Source organism: Plasmodium vinckei (assembly GCF_900681995.1).
Source record: "Plasmodium vinckei vinckei genome assembly, chromosome: PVVCY_13".
Classification (NCBI taxonomy): domain Eukaryota; phylum Apicomplexa; class Aconoidasida; order Haemosporida; family Plasmodiidae; genus Plasmodium; species Plasmodium vinckei.
In genome coordinates this window covers 2043075-2066583 of record NC_051305.1, presented here as the reverse complement: position 1 = coordinate 2066583, position 23509 = coordinate 2043075, and the positions used below count along the sequence as shown (strand labels likewise).

General features: G+C 23.8%; 9 protein-coding genes and 1 non-coding gene across 10 annotated transcripts; 3 read left to right on the top strand and 7 right to left on the bottom strand.

Annotated features, from left to right (window-relative positions):
- Positions 1-234: 234 nt before the first annotated feature.
- PVVCY_1305810 (V-type proton ATPase subunit D, putative) lies at positions 235-1348 on the top strand (the record flags this gene model as incomplete). Its single annotated transcript, XM_008624252.2, has 4 exons — positions 235-275; positions 434-551; positions 662-961; positions 1058-1348. 4 exons carry the CDS (start codon positions 235-237, stop codon positions 1346-1348), a joined length of 750 nt encoding a protein of 249 aa, XP_008622474.1.
- A 1342-nt stretch (positions 1349-2690) lies between these two features.
- PVVCY_1305800 (inner membrane complex protein 1k, putative) lies at positions 2691-4076 on the top strand (the record flags this gene model as incomplete). The annotated part of the gene is made up of 1 exon (XM_008624251.2): positions 2691-4076. One exon carries the CDS (start codon positions 2691-2693, stop codon positions 4074-4076), a length of 1386 nt encoding a protein of 461 aa, XP_008622473.1.
- A 545-nt stretch (positions 4077-4621) lies between these two features.
- PVVCY_1305790 (conserved Plasmodium protein, unknown function) lies at positions 4622-5320 on the bottom strand (the record flags this gene model as incomplete). The annotated part of the gene is made up of 3 exons (XM_037634793.1): positions 4622-4743; positions 4902-5020; positions 5247-5320. 3 exons carry the CDS (start codon positions 5318-5320, stop codon positions 4622-4624), a joined length of 315 nt encoding a protein of 104 aa, XP_037490840.1.
- Positions 5321-6038: 718 nt separating this feature from the next.
- Positions 6039-8261, bottom strand: PVVCY_1305780 (GPI mannosyltransferase 3, putative; the record flags this gene model as incomplete). The annotated part of the gene is made up of 1 exon (XM_008624249.2): positions 6039-8261. The coding sequence occupies one exon, from the start codon at positions 8259-8261 to the stop codon at positions 6039-6041; it is 2223 nt and encodes a 740-aa protein (XP_008622471.2).
- A 986-nt stretch (positions 8262-9247) lies between these two features.
- PVVCY_1305770 (inner membrane complex suture component, putative) lies at positions 9248-10693 on the bottom strand (the record flags this gene model as incomplete). The annotated part of the gene is made up of 1 exon (XM_008624248.1): positions 9248-10693. One exon carries the CDS (start codon positions 10691-10693, stop codon positions 9248-9250), a length of 1446 nt encoding a protein of 481 aa, XP_008622470.1.
- A 1472-nt stretch (positions 10694-12165) lies between these two features.
- On the bottom strand, positions 12166-13349 carry PVVCY_1305760 (60S ribosomal protein L18-2, putative; the record flags this gene model as incomplete). Its single annotated transcript, XM_008624247.1, has 3 exons — positions 12166-12470; positions 12822-13077; positions 13347-13349. The coding sequence occupies 3 exons, from the start codon at positions 13347-13349 to the stop codon at positions 12166-12168; spliced, it is 564 nt and encodes a 187-aa protein (XP_008622469.1).
- Positions 13350-14937: 1588 nt separating this feature from the next.
- On the top strand, positions 14938-15675 carry PVVCY_1305750 (60S ribosomal protein L18, putative; the record flags this gene model as incomplete). Its single annotated transcript, XM_008624246.1, has 2 exons — positions 14938-14973; positions 15157-15675. The coding sequence occupies 2 exons, from the start codon at positions 14938-14940 to the stop codon at positions 15673-15675; spliced, it is 555 nt and encodes a 184-aa protein (XP_008622468.1).
- Positions 15676-16879: 1204 nt separating this feature from the next.
- PVVCY_1305740 lies at positions 16880-16953 on the bottom strand. Its single transcript has one exon. It is a non-coding gene; the product is annotated as a tRNA-Arg (tRNA).
- Positions 16954-18465: 1512 nt separating this feature from the next.
- On the bottom strand, positions 18466-20301 carry PVVCY_1305730 (sodium-dependent phosphate transporter, putative; the record flags this gene model as incomplete). The annotated part of the gene is made up of 2 exons (XM_008624245.1): positions 18466-18539; positions 18672-20301. The coding sequence occupies 2 exons, from the start codon at positions 20299-20301 to the stop codon at positions 18466-18468; spliced, it is 1704 nt and encodes a 567-aa protein (XP_008622467.1).
- A 2497-nt stretch (positions 20302-22798) lies between these two features.
- PVVCY_1305720 (mitochondrial pyruvate carrier protein 1, putative) lies at positions 22799-23234 on the bottom strand (the record flags this gene model as incomplete). Its single annotated transcript, XM_008624244.1, has 2 exons — positions 22799-23019; positions 23138-23234. 2 exons carry the CDS (start codon positions 23232-23234, stop codon positions 22799-22801), a joined length of 318 nt encoding a protein of 105 aa, XP_008622466.1.
- Positions 23235-23509: the final 275 nt, after the last annotated feature.

The window sequence follows — 23509 nt, the reverse complement described above, 5'->3', positions numbered from 1 at the left end:
TTATTAATAGTGTTAGGATTATTAGCAGTATCTTTATCTTTCCATATCTATTCATTTCTACAATTTTGTTAATATTATATAATAGCTACTTTTATTTTGTTATTCTCTTCAAATACATTTGTGGTGTCTTTTGTGCAAACCCTAGTCGTATATCTCTTTATATAGCGTTTCTACTATTACACTAATTTTAAAGAACAAAATAATACAAAACTGTAAAGCTACAAATCTTTTTTAATGGGGGCCCTCGACGAATCAACACCAGTACCATCTAGAATGTTAGACACTGAAAAAATAAAAATGAACATCCCTATGATTTATGCATTAATCCAACTTAATTCCCATTTTAAATCAAAATAAAATTATTACATATTATATAATTTTGTGCTATTTTTTCGAAATTTATTATTTTTATTTGATGTCTTTTTCTTATTAGAACCCTGCATTTGATGAAGCAGAAGAAAAAAAGTGCATTCCAAGGGTATTCTTTACTAAAAAAAAAAAGTGATGCTTTATTTATTCATTTTAGAGATGTATTAAAAGATATTGTAAAGGTAACATTTTTTTAATTCTCAATTGCCTTATTCATATTTAATAAGAATTATACCAAAATTATGTCTTACACTTTCTTATGTCCTTTTTATATTTTTCATTCACATTTTAGACTAAAAATAAGGTTGGAGAAGATATGAGGAATGCTTCCTTTGCATTAGCAAAATCTGTGTGGGCTGCTGGTGATTTTAAAGGTCAAATTATTGAAGGAATAAAAAGACCAGTTGTTACCTTATCATTATCTACTAATAATGTTGCTGGTGTTAAATTGCCTATATTCCAAGTGCACATAGACCCTACTGTTGATGTACTTGGCAACTTAGGGGTTGCTGCAGGAGGACAAGTTATTAATAACACACGAGAAAATTATTTACAATGTCTAAATATGCTAGTAAAATTGGCATCTATGCAGGTTCGTTAAAAAGAAAATGAAAAATAATATCAACCATAATTATTCTTCTATATAATATTTTTTTTATCACGTGCTAATTTTTGTTATTTTTTATAGGTCGCTTTTTTTTCACTCGATGAAGAAATAAAAATGACGAATAGAAGGGTAAATGCTTTGAACAATATTGTGCTACCTCGATTAGAGGGAGGAATAAACTACATTATTAAAGAATTAGATGAAATTGAAAGAGAGGAATTTTACAGGTTAAAGAAAATAAAGGAAAAAAAAACTGAAAATTTAAATGATGCAACTGAAGACCATGCCCTACCGGATAATGGTGGACACAAACATGTAAAAGTGACGAACAATTATGCAAATATCCAAGCGGATGATGACGTTATATTCTAAATTTAATTAATATAATATATGCATGTGTACAATTTTTTTATAAACATTTGGCCTATTGTGTATGTTTAAAAAAATTATATATAATGAAATTACATTTTTTTTTTTTTACATTTCTTTAATATATCTTATTGAAAAACAAAAAAAAAACATAGTTTTAAAATTAAGTACAATTAATATTTTTACTTGTCTTTCTGTTAAGCGGCTATGCATATAGAAATATAGATTGTATATTATGTATACATTTTTGTCATTTATTTATTTGGTCACACGAAATAATCCTTTTCGTAATGATATATATTTTTTAAGCATTGTACACATTTTTGGTTTTGATTATACCTAGCATCCAACATATGGAAACTTATATTTTTTTATTTTTTTTCTAATGGAATATCTTCAAAAAATTTTTGCTTTATTTTATAGATTTGTTAAAATATTTCAATTTAATATATCTATATATTTTTTTATTTATTTAAAATGGCTTATCTGGTTATTAGTTGTTATAAGTAACTTTTTTACAATATTTCTTGCTTGTACATAAAAATTCTACAAAAATAGTAATTTTATATGCACATGTCATAATTATAGCTTTTTTTGAAAAATAAAGACATATTTTGGGTATAGCTTTTTAAGTATAAAATAAAAATAAAAATAAAAATGTGCACACATTTAAATAAATCCAAAAATTAAACATATATTATAAAAATTTTATTTCAAGGAGTGTAAAATTATGTATTAAAACACGTTAATTTTTAACATGCACATATATATGAATAACGTCTATGTATGAATTATATCTTTTACATTGTTGTTATTGTGATATCTTAAAAAAAATTAATAATAATTATCCTTTTGTATAATTTCATTCCATTTGTAGACTTTAGATTGAATACTTATTGTTTTTTTTCGTTGTCCAAATAAGAATTAAAAAAAAAAATTATTCTTGCACTGATAAAATTGTCCATTCATTTTTAAGTAGAACGATAATATGGACACCATTTTATTAAATTTTCCATGTATTTAAAATTAGAAATATTATTGTTTTATATATTTCTTTCTCTCTATATATATACATGTTTATATTTCTTACTGTCTGTTTTCTTTAATGCTGCTTGTGTGTTGAAGAAATGCTATTGATTTTTGTGACCCATCATTAAAATTAAAAAAGTGTGCATATCTTTGTAAATATGCTTAATTTTTCAAGTTGTAACTAATCTCAAATAAATATTAAAATTTTTTTAAAATAAATAGAATAAAATATAACAACATTACAGCAATAACACTCATAGCTGGACCTTGAAAGATTGAACAATCTAATAGAGATACATATAAAATCCTCTTGAAAATGAACAAAAATTCGGAGATAAGTTATGACCCAAGTTTAGAAGAAGAACACTCATTAAGTAGTGATCAAAGCAAAATTAAAAATTACTATGATGATGAAAACAAAGGAATAGAATATATAAGCAATACAAACAAAAGCAATTACATGAATGAGCAAAACACTGATTTGAATGATACATATAACTACATGAATGATCAAAATAATTATAGAATGGAAAATGAATATAATGACGAACCAATGAATACTCAATATATTCCTTCGTTGTATGGATTAGGTAGGGAAAGACAAGCATTGCCATTCCAAGCACAAGACCATAAAATTCCAGGACAAGTGTCACCATATCATGCTCCTCGAGATACAAATATTTCAGAAACTGAAACTTTATATGATGATCAAAATTGTCCTATTCCAACTGATTCAAATGGTGACCCCAAAAAATTATGGTCTTGGACTAATGATGGGAAATTAAAACTACAATGTTCACAGCCAATAATACCAGTATCAGTAGTTCAAGGTATACTAAGAAGAGATAAAATTATTTTAGTACCACAAGTTGAAGTAACAGATTTTGTTGTTCCAAAAGTGTATAATCAGAATATTAAACATGATATACCCAAATTGGATATAAAACTACAATGTTCTAATGTAGAAATTCCAAATGTCAAATATGTAGATAAAGAAATTATAATACCTATTATTACAGGATATACACATAAATTTGTTCCCAAATGGGAAATACATGAAGTTCCTAGACCTATAGTTAAATATATTGGTGAGCAAAAAATAGTTGAAGTAGAAGTCCCTGAAATAAAATATGTAGATAAAATAGTGGAAAGAGAGGTTGTTGTTGATACAGTTGAAAAAAGAGTTCCAAAAATTATAGAAATACCAAAATATGTAGATGAAGTACAATATGTATGGAAGCCAATTGAAAAAATTATATATGTACAAAAGTTTGTGCCTAAATTTGATGTAAATTTAGAATGCCCACCACCATTAATTGTCCCATACCCAGTACAAACCATCAAACATATACCTCCTGTAATGGTAAAAAAAAATCCCAAAATACCTGATTATACACATAATGATTTACAATCACCTCAAGGATATTTACCTGTTGGAGATGAATATGTAGATCAATATACTCCCAAAAATAACACTAACATAAAAGGAATATTCTCAGCATGTTGTGAAGTTAATTGTCAAGGAAAAGAAGCAGAAGATGAATATCGTGATGTTAGTCCAAATACAAATAATAGCATATCACAACAAGCACCTTTAGAAAATGAAATAAATCCTCGTTTCAATTCAAATCCCTTTATAAGTGCCAATCCAAGCTCTTATTTAAGCAAATCCGATCAAATGCTCATTGGTGTAAATTCTTAGAAAAGAGAGACACACATATATATATGTGCATATTGCACAGATATGCTTTGTTTAATTTTATCCACATTGCTACATGTCTCCAATATATTCAAAATGATAACTAACAATATGTTTTTTGTTCCTAGTATTATTACTAGCACCTTTTATTCATTGTTTTGTACATTTTTGCTATATTTTTGTTACATTTTTGTCATTTTCTACTGCAATTAAATTCATATAAATGAGATTCATATGGCTATATATTTTAAGAAGAATAAAGGGTTTCATATTTTTAGAATTGTAACCAAATAAAATATGGAAAATGTATTAAAAAAGTGAATATATTGTGATATATACACTTTTATTAGTTCACATACATTTGGATAACACATTCTTAAGTATTCTAAACATGCTCACTTTTTTTTTCTTTTGTTTCGAAGTATTTTTGTTAATTTGCACAGTTTGAATGAAAGAATAAAAAGTTTTTAAATATATTGAAATTTTTATTATTCCACTTTTTTTTTTTTTATACTTTGTTTTTATATTATCATAAATATGCCATAAATTTAAAATAAGAAAAAAATAATAACAAATATTATGCAACTTAATATGAACAAAACTTTCTTTATCATTTTATTATCATGGTCTATAGTTTCTTTGTTATATCTTTTCAATAGTATTTTTAATCCTGAAAAGGGAGGAAAGAAAAGAAGGGGAAAGTGAAGCATTGATATGGATAAAATAAGAGTATATAACAATGCAACTAAAACTTATTGTCTTATCAAACATCACACGGGATAACACATTAATTTGAAAACATTTGCAGTAAGATTAAGCAGGTTTAACTTTCATTTTCCTTTTCTAAATCTTTTAACTTCTGTTGCAATTGAACTATAAAAAAAAACATTTTATAATTGCACTCCTTATTGTAGCCTAATTCTATCTCATTAATTCGATTTCTTCTGCTATAAATAAGTTTATAATCAAGCACATATATATATTTCAGTTTGAATAGAGAGAGCTATTCATATTATTTCAAATAAGGATAAAAAGGTAAGAAAATTTATGCTAACATATATCTACATTATGTTCTTGGTTAATTTTAAGCAAAAAATAAACTAATTTCAGAAAGTCTATATATGTCACACTTTTATTTTTAAAACTTAAAATATGATATTTTTTTTTATTAACCTGTTTTTATTTGTGTAATTTAATTCATTGACATCTTTATTATTTATTTTATTGTCACATGATTGCATTTCCATTATTATTCATCCCAACAAATGCATATTATATACATCCGTATATTTTTGCAAAAACTATATATAGCTTAATGATATTGTCTTATTACTTATTCAGGTATTATATGACCCACACACTACTAAGCTATTTCCAAATAACCTTCATTCAAATTTATATTCATATTTTTTAATGACAAAAATTGTAAAAATAACATTATAAACACCTTAAATGGGCTTTCCAATATGTATAATGTCTTAACTTAAAATTCGTTTCCTCTTTTAAATAAATAAATATATATATATATATATATTAGCATATAAAATGAAAAAAACCGTTAAATAATGCGCATATGTGTTTTACATTTTCACTTGCTCTTTTTAGTGTGTATATTATTCCCTTAATATGCATATCTAAACTACTTTTTCATTTCTTTATATATTTTCGTATGCATTTATATAAAAGTTTGTCCTCAATCAAAATAATATGAGGTATTTATGTTAACCCTATTATAGGAGAATAATAAAAAATGAAAAGACAAAAAATAATAATTATATATGCATTCCAATTAATAAACGCTACACATTTTTAAGCAAAGAGTAAATGAAAAAATTTTTTAATTTAACTTTTTAACATGCACACACAAAAAAAATGACAAACAATTACGAAAAAAATAGTAGAAAAGGACATAGAATTTCAAAAATTAACAAAACTAATTAATGAAGATTTTGAAGGTATTTTATTTTATGAAGAAATTGATTGGTCAATATGTCTTTTGAATATAAAATGATAAACTGAATTTATTTTGTATTTATCATTTATTTGGAAATAGGAAAAAAATGGTTGAGTGTCTTGATAATAGTTAAATTTTTTTAAAAAAGGTTTGAGATGTTTTAGATTATTTGAAGTTGTTACTATATATAATGGAGGTTCTCCATGTAAGGGATTATCAAAACGATATTTCAAACATGAAAAATTTAATTTTTCATAAATAAACTTAAATTTATCTTTTTTATTATAATGAGTATTACCAAGCCAATAAAATGATTTATTTGCAAATATATATGGTTCGATATAATTTGATATTTTATGATCATTATTAAACATGTTAAAAAATTGTTTACCAAAATTATCGTCATATATTCTTTTTCTCCAATTATATATTGTCTCTCCATTTTCATTTTTAATATAAGGTGTACAATCTAAAAAACCAATTTTATATCTTCGATGGATATGTGAATATAAAGGTATATCATAACAATCAGTTATAAATATTGTAACCTCATTATCATTATTTATTTTTAAGTTTCGAAAATATTTTGCTACATTTTCTGGAGATCTATTATGTATTACACTAAAAAATAAAATGCTTATTAAATGAAGAACAAAACTTATGTTTACTAAAATTGTAAAGATCCGTCTTGTCTTTATCTTTTCATTTTGATTTCCTTCTTTCGTTTGGTTGTTACAAAAAATGTCTTTTACTCCCACTTTTAATCCAAACTTATATAATCCCACCCCAGTAAATATGCTTAAAAAGGGATTATACCCGATTAATATTTTATGCTCCTTATGATCACTAAATGATAAAATTAGAATTTCAAAAAATGTTGCAATATATACTACATTGTCAATTCTTGATATGCCAAATTTAAATATTTTTTTTTTAACTATCCTTTTAAATAAGTTAAAAAACTTATAATATGTAAAAGGTGTTAAAGTTAAATATATTGACGGTATTGCACTAAAAAAATAATATAAAAAAAAACAATCCCCAAAATACCCATTTTCCCCAGTAATAAAATTGTAAATAAAAAAGTTATAAAAAGATATTGTTATTTTTCCATAAAAATAGGAGTCTATAGCTATGGCAATAAATAAAAATAAAATCATATATATCACTCCTATGCTTAATACTTCGATCCAAGTTAGTTTGTTACTACTTTGTTGGATTTCCTTCCATCTGTTGTCTTTATCGTACACTTCTATAGTACTATGCACAGATTTTATGATGTAAAAAAAATATATGATTAACCAAAATAATAATGCATTAGGTCTGATTAAAACACAAATGGAACTAAAAAATAAACTTAGTATAAAATTTTTTATATGATATTTTTTGTTTTTATAAAAATCGTCTGAAATTGAAAAAAAATTATTATTATCATTGTTAAACAAATTTAAACATTTTGAAGAATCATAAAAGGATTGATTTTTGATAAGTTCTGTTTCATTTACTTGTTCATTATTTTTAACTATTTTTATTTCCCGTCTTTTATAGGTACTTGTATTTTTTCCATCGTTAAAATTATCTACCTCATATTTTGGACTCTCATTCGGTGAAACATCATGATTAACATAATTTTTTATTTTGTCTTGATCATATTTTTGTAAAATAATATTTGGGTAATAATTTTTTGACAAAAAATATACACCAACTATATTGAATAAATACTCAAATGAATTGGATGAGGTTCTACAAATACTATAAAAATTAAACCAACAAAAAAAATAGCAAGCTAAAATTGTAACAATAAAATTATAAAATTCATCTTTTTTCTTTCCTTTTATATAATATAATATACAATACCAATGAATTATTAATTTTATAAAAATATAATCAACAATTCCTGCACATATTCCATGAAATATTTTAGGTACATATAAAACTAACAGTGGGGAATCCAATTTACTTATTTTTAAAATATAAAATAATATAGCATAAAATAATGGATGTACAATCGATCGTAATGATATACAAGGTTCCCATTCCCATGGCATATGGCCATATCCAAAAACCATGTAATGACCTATCTCGACAGATTGAGCAAATTCATCAGGGAAAAATGTTGTTTGAATCAATACAGAATTAAATATTCGAAAAATAATCAAATAAAACAAACTATATTTTGAAAACACAACCCTTAATATATGTCCTTTAACTCTTAAAAAACTACCTGAAAGCATTTTATATATATATATCTTATTTTAATTAATCCTACCACTAAACTTAGTATAAACCAATATCTTTCCTCTTTCACTTTATATACACATAAATTTATAAATTAATATGATTTATACAAATTTTATAAAACAAATTCAATAACATAATGTTGCCATAAGTTGCATATTTATTTGATTCTTCCTACTTCAGATTTTCAAAATTTAGTGGCACACTTTTATAATGTATATATTTTACTTCCCTTTTACACAACTTATATGCTGATGCTAAACTGTAACTCATTTAACTATTTCCCAATTTTAATAAAATTTTAAATAACCCTTACACATTAAAAATATATGTCATGAAGATTGTAGTAATACTGCTCTTGTTTGGATGTATGTATATGATATGTATTTTATTTTTTATTTTGCATTTTATTCTTATCCTTTTATTTCTTTGTTTTTACTACATTTTGTCCTAGCAAATAATTTCATATGTAAAATGCTACTAATTTTTTATAAAATAAAATTATGCAACGATATAAAAATATTAATTTACATTTTTGCCATTTTTTATTGCCTATATATAATACCATTTCAAAGAATTACCCTATATGCTTTTTTTAAAAATATTTTACGGATATTTGTTTAGTATATTTCAAATTAAATGAATAATATTTTAAAAAATAAATAAAAACATTAACATGAAATGACAAAAATAGTATAGTTGCACCACAAGCATAAGCCAAATTTTTTTTAAAAGGAAAAAATAAAAAATGCGTATACTATATATTTTAAAAATAAATTAATATATATCACCATGAAATAAGAGAATAACATATTTTATACTTTTCCAATAACTCCCAAGTTATGCACATCCCTTATATTTATTCCCATACCATCACAAAAATAAACATATAAAATAAGAATATACAAAAAGATTATCACAAATGTAGAACTATTTCCAGCATATACTTCTTCCCATTTTGTTATTCATTTTTTTTTGAATCCTATAGAGGCTTCTCATGCCCACTTTTCACATTCTTATATTTATCACTATAATAATCATATTTTTGATAAGATATAGGTTCATTTAATAAATTATCTAACATACTATTTATTCCATCTACAACCATACTACCTGTTTCTTGTGTCTTAGGAACAGCAATTCTCCCAAAATTCTTTGGAAGCTTTTTATGTTTTTCTAATGTAGACCCATCCAATGCGGAATTTATTTTATCAAGTAAATTATTTCCAGTCTTTAATGTTGGTCTTTCTTTTCTAGTATAATCTGGATCTGGATTATAAAATGGATATAGATCGTAAACGTTGGTGTTATTATTCTTTTCTATTGATTTATATGAATTCTCTAACATATCTATTACTATATTTACAGCATTGTCCAAATAAGTTCCTATTTTTAATGTCACTTTTTTAAACACATCACACTTTTGAGAAGAAGTATTATCAATTACATGTGAAAAGTTTGGGCCTTGAATTATATATCCATATTCAGGTTTAGAAAAACATTTATCTAATCCTAATTTACAACCACCTAAAGAAAAACTACGTCTTCTTTTTAAATAAGGGTACTCATCATCTTCTCCTTGTTCATCGTTTCTTAAGTAATAAAATTCTTGAGGAATATTTCTAAACTTAAAATTATCTATATATGGATATTCATCACGATAATTTGAATACCCTGGATGGCACAACGAATTATATCTATTCCTTCTCGATGGAAAATTACTACTATTTTGATAACCATAAGAGTTATGATTCGGATTGAGATTAAAATTGTGGGCATTCATATAAAGATCTTCTTCATCCATTTTTCTATATCTACCATATTTTGGAGGTAATATATTTTTTGTTGAAAACAAACGACGATTTTGACTTCTACGATGATTATTATCGGATGATTTAATAGCATTTGGATAATTATGTGACATTTGTTTCATATAGGAATATTTGTCATTTTGTTGGTTTGAAGCATTCCATGTAGGGTTTGTATAAATATTATTTTTATCGTTATCTCCGTTAATATACAAACCATATTTTTCATTTAAGTATGGGCTATCATTTGAATTGCCATAATAATTATTTGATATGTTCTTCGGATAATTAGATTGATACTTATTATAATTGTGGATGGTATTGTTGTAAGGATAAGGTGATGTACTTTGTTTTGGTACATTACCCACGTAATCCTTATCATAAGAATAGCCATTTATCATATTGTTCCCATTTGAAATTATTGTTTCAGGAGTACTATATTTATGTAGATTATAAGAACTAATGTCGTAAGTTTTCCCAATACTTGATTTATTAACCACATTCGTAGTATTGTCTGTTTTGGTGGTGCTATTGCTTTCTGTGGTATTCATTTCGTTAGGAATATTATTATTAACAATTTCTCCCCTCGATTTACTCTTTGCATTGTTTTTTTTATTCATGTTGGCAATTTTGATTTTTTTATTAGTTGTAACATTTATAATAAGCTTGCAACTGCTACTTTTTTCAAATAACCCAAATTGAAAAAGTAAATATATAGTTCAAAATTATTATATAAATCTTCCTATAAAATGAAGGAAGATCAAAATATTTATTTTTAATTTTTTATAACGATAAAAAAAATGGGAAAATGTAGACAAGCAAAAACAAAGCCATAAGTATACTACATTTTGGATTTTATAATAATAAACATATTTAATATATAATATATGCACACATGTATTTATATATATATTTCTTTTAATTAATAATAATAAGGTCTATATTTTAAAATTGACATATAAAACAAACTGTATAGTGTCTAGAAAATTTTTTTATTATTTTTAATGGAAAAAATAAATTTAAAATGATAAATTCCATTTAGTATAATTCTCCCTTCTTCTCCCAAAAAAATGCACACTATATCACACACATGAACAGTTCATATTTTTTTTAAATCTATAACATTTTTATATGACCCTTCACATTAAGTGTCATATTAAACAGCCAAAATAAATATTCAAAAAAAAAAAAAAAAAAAAAACCTGAACAAACTAGCAAATATCCATATATATTATGCTTAATTTGTTTTGTGATTCTTTAGCTTGTACAACTTTTTTTTTTATCCTACCTAGCTAATTTATACCAAATTTGTGTGTTAATAATTTTATAATATTTTTTTAATTAGCTTAAATTAATATTTGCATGATGGATATTAATTTGTTCATTCTTTTATCTGTCCTATTTTTATTCTGTTGTTAAAAATTAAACATGTACAACATCACACTGTCTCCAGCATAAGAAAAACAAAAATTAAATTAAAAAAAATTTTTAATGTTATTTTCCAATTTTGTTTACAACTGCCATATTTCCTAAATGACTTGGAATAACCATATCTCTTATTGCTTATACACATAATATGCAAATGCTATGGGTAAAATAAATATAATATTTACACCATATACCAATTATCTCGTATCATATATTCATTATTAAAAATATATTTCTACATGAATTTTAAATTAAATATCCATATTCGTTGGATTTATTTGCTCATATATCCGATAATATCCCCCCAATTCACCTCAAATTTGTTAAATCAGTACAAAAAGGGTAAAATATATATGAACTTTCCCAATGAAATAATTCATTCCATTTGCACACAACATTGGGTAGTGTTTTATTTTTATAAGATTTGAAACATAATTTATTGTTTCATATATTTTTTCCTTTTATTATATATAGCTTTATTTTTATTAGTATAATTAATATTTTAAAATACTTTTATAAGTTTAAATGGTAAAAAGTTATGTAGAATAAGTAGTAGTATTGTTCATGCATTAATAAAAAAAATCGAACGTTGATATATACAGTTATATATATCACAGAAAAATGAGATATTGATTTTATGATTACATACGAATTCATAATTAGATTATTTCTTGTATGCTCTAGATTTTCTTCTTCCTCGAGCTTTTTCAAATTTTCTTCCCTTTGAACGAACATATGGTCTAGCTTTTGATTTGGGTCTACCTGGAGCACTGCCAAAATGTTTTTCAGCAGTTCTTGCTTTAGTTGGGCCTCTTAAAAGTATACAGTTTTTTCCAGTTGGGTATCTCAAAGCTAGTTGATCAAATGTTAAACATTCTCCTCCTGCATCAAGAATTCTTTTTCTAGCGGTTTCGGTAAATCTCAATGCACAAACCTTTAAATTTTCACAACTGAATAATCTCTTGTCATCTATAAATAAAGGATATATTAAAAAAAAAAATGAATCATATTGATCATTGTAAAATTACAATATCACATGCATTCTCACATTTTAAATAATATAAAACTTGTTAATACACATATATTTAAGATATGATTAAAGTATAGATTAGTAAGATGGATAAATCATAAATATTTAAGAATATTTTGTGCAGAAAATATGGTCAGAACGTTCTACCATCTCCATCTATTATATGTCAGAAGACCGTCGTGATTCGTAGAAACTTAATCATCATGTATATTTTGCCAATATACGTATATACAGATAAACACACATAATATATATATGTAGATCCAATTTTTTATATATGGAATAATTACCTGTTATTGACCCAACAACGACAGCTACACTATCTTTATGATTTTTCATATGAGATTGTAATTTTGATAATGACAATGGGGGTCTAAAACGTTTAGGCATAATAAGCCTTTTGGCAATTATTTTGTTAAAGTTGATGTCAGTTCTTCTAGCTAAAAATTGGTACAACTTTACTAATAACCTAAGGTATGGGTTTTTGGAAACCAGGTGTTTCCTTCCATGTTTTTTTATTCTACCAACATTTTTAAGATCAATACCCTTAAAAAAAAAAAAAAAAAAAAAAAAATATTTTTTTATAACATCATTTTTCATAAGGAAGGGATACCCAATAATTAGGGAAACTAAAACCCTCCTATGCATACATATATATTTTGTGTTTTTTCAATATATATAATATTAACAATATTTATAAATAAATGGCTTTTATGTATAATTTAATGACATATATTTTATGGAAATTTTATATAGATATTATTACATATGTTTTATATATTATATTTTGTAAAATGAACAAAATATATACTTACCATATTTATCAACTATTTGTTATATAAAATTAATTGTTTTATGATAAAGGAATAAAGAACTTTATAAAAGTTACTTAAATCAATAATATAATAATTTATATTATTTTAAATAATCATATAATTATAATTATAAATTATGAAATAAAATAATATTTATTTTAAATATAACTTTTGAAATAAAAAAATTAATATAAAAAAAAATATAATAAAATTTTGTATAGTATATATAGTTATGCATAAAAGAGTATCCTAACTTTAATTAGCTATAAATATGATATATAATATTTTTTTAACATATGGAAATATTTTACATAATTTGTTTAATATAGTGTTTGAATATAAAAGCACACGAAATAAGCTTATATATGCTTATGCAAAATTATTGTAATTACCTATGGAGGAGTGACTAGGTATAAAATAACTGAAAAAAGCCAATATATAAAATAAGCAACAGCTATATATAAATAAACTAATTGTGCTTACTTAATAATATGCAAATAAAATTTTTACTAATCCTGCTTAGCCATTTTTTATCCACCATTTTTTGTAAAACATGTTCTTTTTATATATTAGCATATAAAAATTAAGTCGTTATATTGAGGGGAAAAAAAACATACACTAAATATGCTTATCTACATTGGTATATGCATAACCCCTTTTATTGCATAACTATTAAATGCACAAACCAAATCAAAAAAAATTACTCCATATAATTTGTATATAATATATAATACCCTAATTTATACTGAATATATACTGAAGATAATATAACATAGTGCAAAAAGGAAAAAACTATACAAATATATTATATGCCATATATCTTATAAAATATTGGCAATTCCTTTTTTTCTTCGGAATAATATACAATAATAAATTAAAAGCTTCATAATAAGAGATATATTATTAAGCCCAATATACTAATAAGGTATTTTTTATACATTAGGAATATTATTGGTATATGCTATGCATATATATAATATATAACAACATAAAAAAAAAATAATAATGTATAATTAAAATTTTTTGAATTTGTTTGATTTTCCAGTTTATATTACATATATAATACTACTGAAAACAAATAAAAAAAATTAAAAAAATTTAAAAAATAAAAAAAAGAAAAAAAAAGAAAAATAATCTTTTTATTAAAAATAAATAAACGAATAGCATAATTCAAGAGTATAAAGCCATTTCCTTTTTTTAACAGTAATAAAACAATACCTAATTTACATAACCTTACATTATTTTACATTACTTACATTAGTTATATTATTTCCATCTCAAATATTATATGTTTATAAGTTTGATATACGACTATAAAATATGTAATGACAGCTTATTTTACTTTCCTTGTTTTTTGGAAAATTCAATATAATAAAAAATTGAATATCACTAAAAAATAAGGAAAAAAAAATATATATATGATCTTCTTTTTTATATATAAATATTGTCGTATATGCTACTCTATTTTTTTCATGTCATAAAAATTTTATGAATTAAATAGTTTTTATATTACATAGATTAAGAGCTTAATTATTATATTTACTATTTTTCCCTACCCTCATTTTGTAGTATAACTAATTTGACCGCAAAAATGGATAACATTAAAGATAAATCACTAAAAATAAACGTAAGTAGAAGAATAAAAAATATATATAGTATATCATTTTTATGCGAGAAATATATTTACAATATAATGCTTTATATTTTCGAAAATATGAAAAATTATTTCATCTTTCCTATATTTCACTCTTTGTTTGTGTTATGTATATGTTTACACATATATATTTTTCTTTTTTTATTTCTTTAACAGATTTTTCAATATCACGTTGTTGGAAGAGCAACTCCAACAGATAAAGACCCAAACCCCAATGTTTATAGAATGTGCATTTTTGCAAAAAATGACACAAATGCAAAATCTCGATTTTGGTATTTTATGAAAAAAATACATAAACTAAAAAAATCAAATGGAGAATTATTAGCATGTGAACAAATCAGAGAAAAAAATCCATTACGTGCTAAAACATATGGTGTATTATTAAGATATGACAGTAGAACAGGTACCCATAATATGTACAAAGAATTTAGAGATACTACTAAAGAAGGAGCTATTGCTCAATTATATTCAGAAATGGCTGGAAGGCATAGAGCTAGAGCATCATCAATTAGTATAATCAGAATATCTGAAATAAGTATACACCATGCTAAGAGACCTCATATTAAACAATTACTAAAGAAACGATTAAGATTCCCTGCTTTACATTTACCAACCTTATCAAAAGAATTTAAAAGAAAATATGCACCAACACGACCATCCACATATAGAATGTAAACTAATTATACTATATGATAAATGCGGTACCATAACATGAAAATATAAATATATAAAATGTGGGTATATTTTAATTTCTTTTAAAAAAAAAACAGACCAATAAATTCCTTAGTTTGGTATAAATATTATGCTATTTCGGTTATTACTTTATTAAGAGTTTAGAAATGTTGATATGATTACATGAATAATTTATATATATTGCACACCTATATATCGAGAAATATTGTTTCCTTTTTTGTTTTTTTTATTTTTAATTAAACTGTAATATAAACTACAAAATGAATGAATAAATAAAATAAAAATAAAAATGTTAGTTATGCCATATGCTTCCATGAATATGGACGGCGGCTAATGACCATTTACGTATTTTTACAACCTTGGGAAAAGATTAAAATAATGCCAATTTTATTTTGTGTTTTATATAAAATGGTATTTCCTACTTCACCCAAATATAACACTATCCAATATAATTATAATGTTTAAAGAAAATTAGCATTATTTTACCACTTATTTTTTAAAAACAAAAGAATACAAATTATTATATATTTTAGCTAAAATTGCACTAAATTTTATGTAAATATTATATAATATGTGCAGTTATTTATTTTACAAATATTCCTGTAATATTGTTTAATTAAAAAAAAAATTATATAATATGTCAATATTCGTTTTCCATTTTGTTGGCCATTTTTGGACCCAATTTATGGGTAACCATTTTTTATTTTTTTTTACATATGCGCATACTTTAAGTTATATTATATTAATGGCTCTCTACGGAGATGCCGCTTGATAAAATTGGAACGATACAGAGAAGATTAGCATGGCCCCTGCGCAAGGATGACACATGACGTTCGAGAAGGAATGTAAATTTTTTTTTTATTTTTTTATCTCAAATCAAACATTATTATATAATATATGTATGCAGTATGTACATTATTATAGTGCATATTTGCATGCTTTAAAAATGTTAAAATATACTTATAATATTTTGGAAAATATATGCATAAAAAACTATGCATAAATAAATTTATTAAAAAAAAATTAAAATATTTTTTCCCTCCCCAAATTGAAAAGTGATAATTTTATATGTCATTTAAACATTTATAAATATTTCATGTTTAACATTTTTAATTAAAACAAAGGGCCAAAAATATTAGCAGTTTAAAATTCTCTCTGTTTTTTTTGCTATATTTAAAAAACTATATACCTCCGGCGGGATTCGAACCCGCAACCTTTGGATTAGAAGTCCAACGCGCTATCCAATTGCGCCACGAAGGCTACATGAGCATTTCTTAGTTTATTTTCTATTTATTAATTTATTACATATTGCATATTTTACACTTAAATGTTGTTTATAAAGTATGTATAAATATTATTTTAGCATATTTAAAATAATAAAAATTTATTCCTTTTTATTCCCATTTAATTTAAAAAATAATTATAAAATATTTATGTAATAATTTGATGGTTTTGAATTATTATAGAACTTAAACCTATGTCGAAATTTTCCATTTTTTTTTATTTCTCTAAGATTGTGCAAAAATTTAGTACTTTTTAAAATATTAACTAAATATGCTTACTCATTTTATATGCTATAATTTATATATTAGATTTTTATGGATATCATTTTATTTTGTAGTTTTTGTTGTTTTACGATTAATACCAAATAGTAGTAAATCATTTCAATATAAAAAATAAATATACTTAAAATTTAACAATTATAAAATAAGACCTTTTAAATAGATTAATATCATTTTAATTATTTGTGTGTGATTAAAAATAAGCTAGCCATTTTTAAGTTTTTTTTTTTTTTTTTCCAAAAATTGGCTACTAAACTTTATAGCAAGTAGTGTATGTACACTTAAAAAGACATCATAATTTTCCTATTTTTTAAATAAAATTGGAAAAATAAATTATTTCTAAAATAATGGTTAAGCAATACTACAATTGTTTTACATTCCCAACTTAATAACACTATTTAAGGTTTTAACTTAAAAATAGTATTACATGTTTTATCGTAAAAAAGTATAGTCTTTTGTAATCTTCCATATTTATATGCCTTGGCCAAATAAATGGACATGTGTGCGCATCCAATTATATATACATATGATACATATTAATAAAGCAAATTTCGGATTATTTAAAAAAGGGATATATTAAAAGTTGTTTAAAATAATTTCTACATATAAATGGGTTTCTTTTCGTAATGAATACAATGTTTGAAAAATATAACTCAATCATTATTTTAATTATATATGAAGTTATAATGTTTCTCTTTCCCTTATGAATAAATTATGTATAAATTAATTGTACAAAGATAAATCATATATAATTAAACTTTTTTCACTTCACCAATGTGAGCAAAACATTCAAAAAAAATATATATAGCAAACAAAAGAACATGGTATATTCTTGGTGTGAAAAAAAAAAAAATCCATATATATATATTTATTACAAAATAATCCCATATATAATATATGGGAATAATAACTAATGAACTAAATAATACAATTCGTAGTTCCAAATTGATATAAAAATTTGAAACTAAAAAACAATTTGGTTAGTGATATTGACATGCAACATATTTATTTTTTGACTCGTGATATCGTCTCCTTTATATAGAATTTAAAAATCTTGTGTTTTATCTATATATATATATAGGAATAGGATCATAAAAAAAACTTAAAATCGAAAGCAATAGTATGATTCAAATTGAGATAACAATGTTGCAGAAATAAGGAGACGTTTTTTAGTATGCCACCATAAATTCGAATATAAAAGAAATTCATTTTAAACTGGGGCTCTCAAAACTACGTAAGAGGGAGTGTACGCAGCAAATGAAAAGATGGCTGCAGTGACGGAAGCTGTAAAAAAGTAAAAAAAAAAAACGTGAAAAATAAAAAATGCAAATAAAAAATGCAAATAAAAAACGTGGACAAAGCGAAAAATTCAAAATAAAAAGAGTAAACCGCTGTAGAATGACGTAATTTACTTACCGGAAAAGGACACTGTAATGATCCATGACAAAAATATGGTTCTGAATAATTTTAAATTTACACATGATGTATTTAGATAGGATAATGGCCACAATGATCTTTTTACAGCCACATTTGTATTTCCTTCCCCATTTGGTGTACCCTTATTTGCATTGCCATTTTTATCATTATCAAATACTTTTGCTTCGACTAATCCAAGTCCAATCACACTTGACACAGCACAATGTGTTGAACTTAACGGAATACCACAAATACTAAAAAATAAAACAACTAGGCCTGAAATTAATTCAATGGTAAAACCTCGAGACGGTGTTATTTTAATAAGTTTCATTCCAACAGTTTTAATAACCCTATAACCTAAAATAGATAAACCTAAAGACATCGACAAACCACCAAATAATAATATATACCATTGTACTTTAATTTTTTGTTCGATTCCTGAATTAAATGTATTAAATACAGCAGCAAATGGACCTATAGCATTAGCTGTATCGTTAGCACTTTGAGCTACTACTCCTAAAATAGCACTTATAATTTGTAAAGTTGCAAAAACAATTTCAGTGTCTTGATCAAATGTTTCAATTGAAGTTTGTGCAATCTCATTTTTTGCAGCTACTTTATTATTTTCATTATTATTTGCAACTTTTGTTACTCCAATTTGTACATTACCAATAGTATTTTCATTGTTAGCTTGATTTGCTTGATCTTTTAAATGTGGCATTTGGGTTTCGGTTGAGGCAACTGAATTTAAACTACTTGCGATCGGTTTTATATTTTTTTCGACATCATTCATTTCTTGATCTTCAAATAATCGCTTTCTAAAATCATAGGATTTTAATCTTTTGTTATATATCGTATATATAAATACTGAAGCAATTCCAGTTAGTAGTAATGATAAAGCTATAGATATTAAGGTTGCATAAACCCTGTGTCCTGCACTCCAATCTTGAAGATAGCATGGAGATGTACAAACAATTACATCATTTTGTTTCATTGTACATTCTCTATTTAATACTATAGGGTTTTGATATACCAAAAATACACTAAAAGGGAGAGTTATAAGAAAAATTAATAGCCAATACCATTTTTTAATTATTTCAAAGGAATTTTTTTTTCTTAATATTAAATGTCTCATTGTACTAAAAGCTATAGCCGAACAACTTCCTGCTATTAATGGTGCTGCAAACCATGATATAATAATACTTTGAATTTTCTCCCATTTTACTGAATTGGCATGGCCTGCTGATAATCCAAAACCAAGTAAAGCCCCTACAATACTGTGTGTTGTTGATACGGGAAGTCCCAAAAAAGTTGCTATAGCTAGCCACATACTAGCGCCCATTAGGGCACTAAACATACCTAACATTAAAAATTCTGGTGCATTATAAAATGCTTCAAAGTTTATTATTTTTGAACGTATCGAATCGGTTACGGTTCCACCTAATAATGAAGCCCCTAATGCTTCAAAAATAAAAGCAATTATTAATGCTTTTTTAATAGTTAAAGATTTTGATCCTATAGAGGTACTAAATGTATTTGCTATATCATTTGCTCCAGTTACAAATGCCATAAAAAAACATGCGACTCCACTTGCGATGACCAGCCATAACATACCAGGATCTGCTATCATTTGCTTGCTCTCCCTTTTGTGTTATTGCGCACTCTGAAAAAAGATGGAACGTGTCAAAGTTTGTGAATGCCAAAGGGGTGAAATAAAAAATGTAGAAAAAACTAATGTAATTGTAGAAAAAACTGATGAATGATCAGACTTGGTTATTGTTTCACGCCTTACCTTGTTATATCTGATGTTACTCCCCTCCCAAAATTCCCTAAAATAATATTTATGCCTGCTAGTTTTATTTCACCTACTTGTCCTGTAGCGTAACTAACATGCGCCGCTTTTAGGCTTTTCTACAACCTCGCCACTAATCGTTGGTATATATAATTTAATGCTATTTTTAAAACAATTGAATAAGCTGTTTAACGATTTTTTTGCTCTATATAATTATTAATTTTGTTTAAATTGTATAACTAAATAAAATGGACATATACTAATTTATTACATTTAATTTTGTAAAGCTCAAAGCTTTTATTTAATTATAAATTTATGTGTAGCTAATTTTAAAAAGATTTAAAAATATTTATGATAAAAAAAAAAAAATACCAATTATATACAACTTTTCATAGATTTTTTGTAAAATTAAAATAAACAACTATGACAAGCATATAATAATTAAATCAAATATGTATTATAGAACATATCTGAAAATATATATGTCATATAGGGGTATACATAATATTTAATTAAGGCAAATATATGTAATAAATAAGTATAATTTCCCTTTATTTTTGTTAATATACTTATATAATTGTTAAGCTATATATATATAATACGTAAAAATATATATTATTAATAAGAAAGCTCATATATGATTTTGCATTAATATATACTTTGCATAAAATATGAACACAAACAAATTTTATACAAATAAATAAGTCTCTTTAACTTTTGTTCTTTTTTTTTTATATTCAAGCATTTAATGTATATTTATGTTTTTTTTTTCCATTTTAAGAAAAAACTTTTCGTACAAAAATAATCCTATATATATAATTATATACAAAAATTATAAAAAAAAAAATTGAAAAAATATTTAAAGCTTATATATAATAAATAAATATTTATTCTACTTATGATTTGTTTTAATTCATAAAATTGTCGTATATATATTTTTTTCTTTTTTTTTAAATTCTTACGTGATTAACTCTACTATTATATATTATGAAAAATATTTATAGCACCAAAATGGTATTATATATGTATATAATTATATAATATATTTATATATATGTATAATATTTTTATATATATTATTATATGTAGGAAATTTATTTTGCGTAAATCTCGATTATCGCAAAAGGACAAAATGTAAAAAAAAATTAATAATAAAATGTGGAATGTATATATATAATATTTTTTGCATTAAAATTAAGACTTTTAAAAATTATATAAATACAACATATTATATATAAATACAATATTTTGCTTTTTGTTAAAATATTTATGAGCACACTTTTTTATTAAAGCCCAAAAAAAGGGAGAAAAAAAAACATCAAAGGTAGAATATGAAAATGAACATGTAATATTGAAAGTTTTATTCCTATTTATGTAAATTATGCAAATTGAAAATATGTAAAAAAATATTAATTAAAAATAATTTAAATATAAAATTTGTAAAAGTAGTTATAAACCCCGGAAAACAAAAAAAAAGTAGAATAATCTCTAAATGTTGCATTTGTTTAATTTTATTTCGGAACATTGTTGTATACTTTTCATAACATTATATCTCCCTTTTTTTTCTCCATTATATGTTGCATGTGTTTAATTTTCCAAAGGTTTCAAAAAAGGTTTAATCTTTAGAAAAAAAAAAAAAAAACATAACTATACTATACTATACTTAATAATTGTTAATCATAATAATAGAACAAAATAATTATGCTCATATAATATATACTATACTATAAGAGCATATATTATTTCCTAATTTGCAATCTTAATAAATTTATTTAAAGAGGATTGATCTTTTACCATATCCTATTATATAAACACAAACTACTACATTTACCAAAATCCATATATAATGTATTTTTTTGTTTTCTTTCTCTTTTTTATTTAATTTTTTTATATACATACAATTTCATACTTCACTATGAAAGTACCATTTAATAAAACTCGATAAATCACATGTTTATAAAAAGTTAGATAAAACAAAATATGCTATAAAAAATTATGAAAAAATTATGCAACTATAATGTGAGTTTTGTGGTTAAGCTCTTCTCATAATATGCAATCTTATACATATTTAAAAAATTATAATAAAGCAATTGTTCAAATGATTAGCAAATATACTGATACTAAAGCAAATTTATAAAAACTGTGAAAAAGAAAAACGAAAAAAAAAAAGAAAAAATATACCATTGCATAATATAATAACAATGGTGAACACGATCTTGAAATTTTCATATTTATAAAATTTTCGTGTTGTAAAAATATTAACAACATAAACATATGAGGTAGGGAGGTGACTAATTTTTAGGCTTTTCCATTGTTTACATTATTAGTCATATTTTTAGTTGGTTGCTAACATCATTTTATTATCTGATTCATACTTTAACTTACGAAATAGCAAAGTACTTTGAACTAGTGTGTTTGTAGCATGACATGTAAAAAGTAAATAATTCTTCGGTTTAATTGCTAATGAATATCGCATAAATAATAAACTATAAACAACTAAGACTGATGTCATTTTCTCAGACACATACATAGGATTTCTCTTTAAGTCATTGCATCCTGTGTTAAAAGGGAAAAGGGAAAATAAAGCGGTAAAAAGGAAAAGCAATGCAAAGCAGTGGAAAGGCAATTATTTTATACATACGCATTCCATAATAATTATTGCGAAAAAAATTACCTGCAATAACAAAACCCCAATTTGCTAAGGGGGCCCAGAACATAATGCTAAATGCATTCTTCTTTACATTTTGAAAAAGTAGTTTAACTTTTGACATTTTGAAAATATGAACTTACATTTATTTAAAATGTTTACTATTTAACTTTAATTGTAATAACAAAAAAATTGTATAAAAAATTGTGTACAAAATTGTGTAAAAAATTGTGTAATATATTGTATAATATATTGTATAATATATTGTGTAATATATTTATAGGTATATACAATTTTTTTTTCTCTTAAAGGAAAATATTATGTTTATATAAAAATATACAAAGTGAAAATAATTTAAAAATAAAAGCAATACTATTTATCACATATAAATAATAAGTA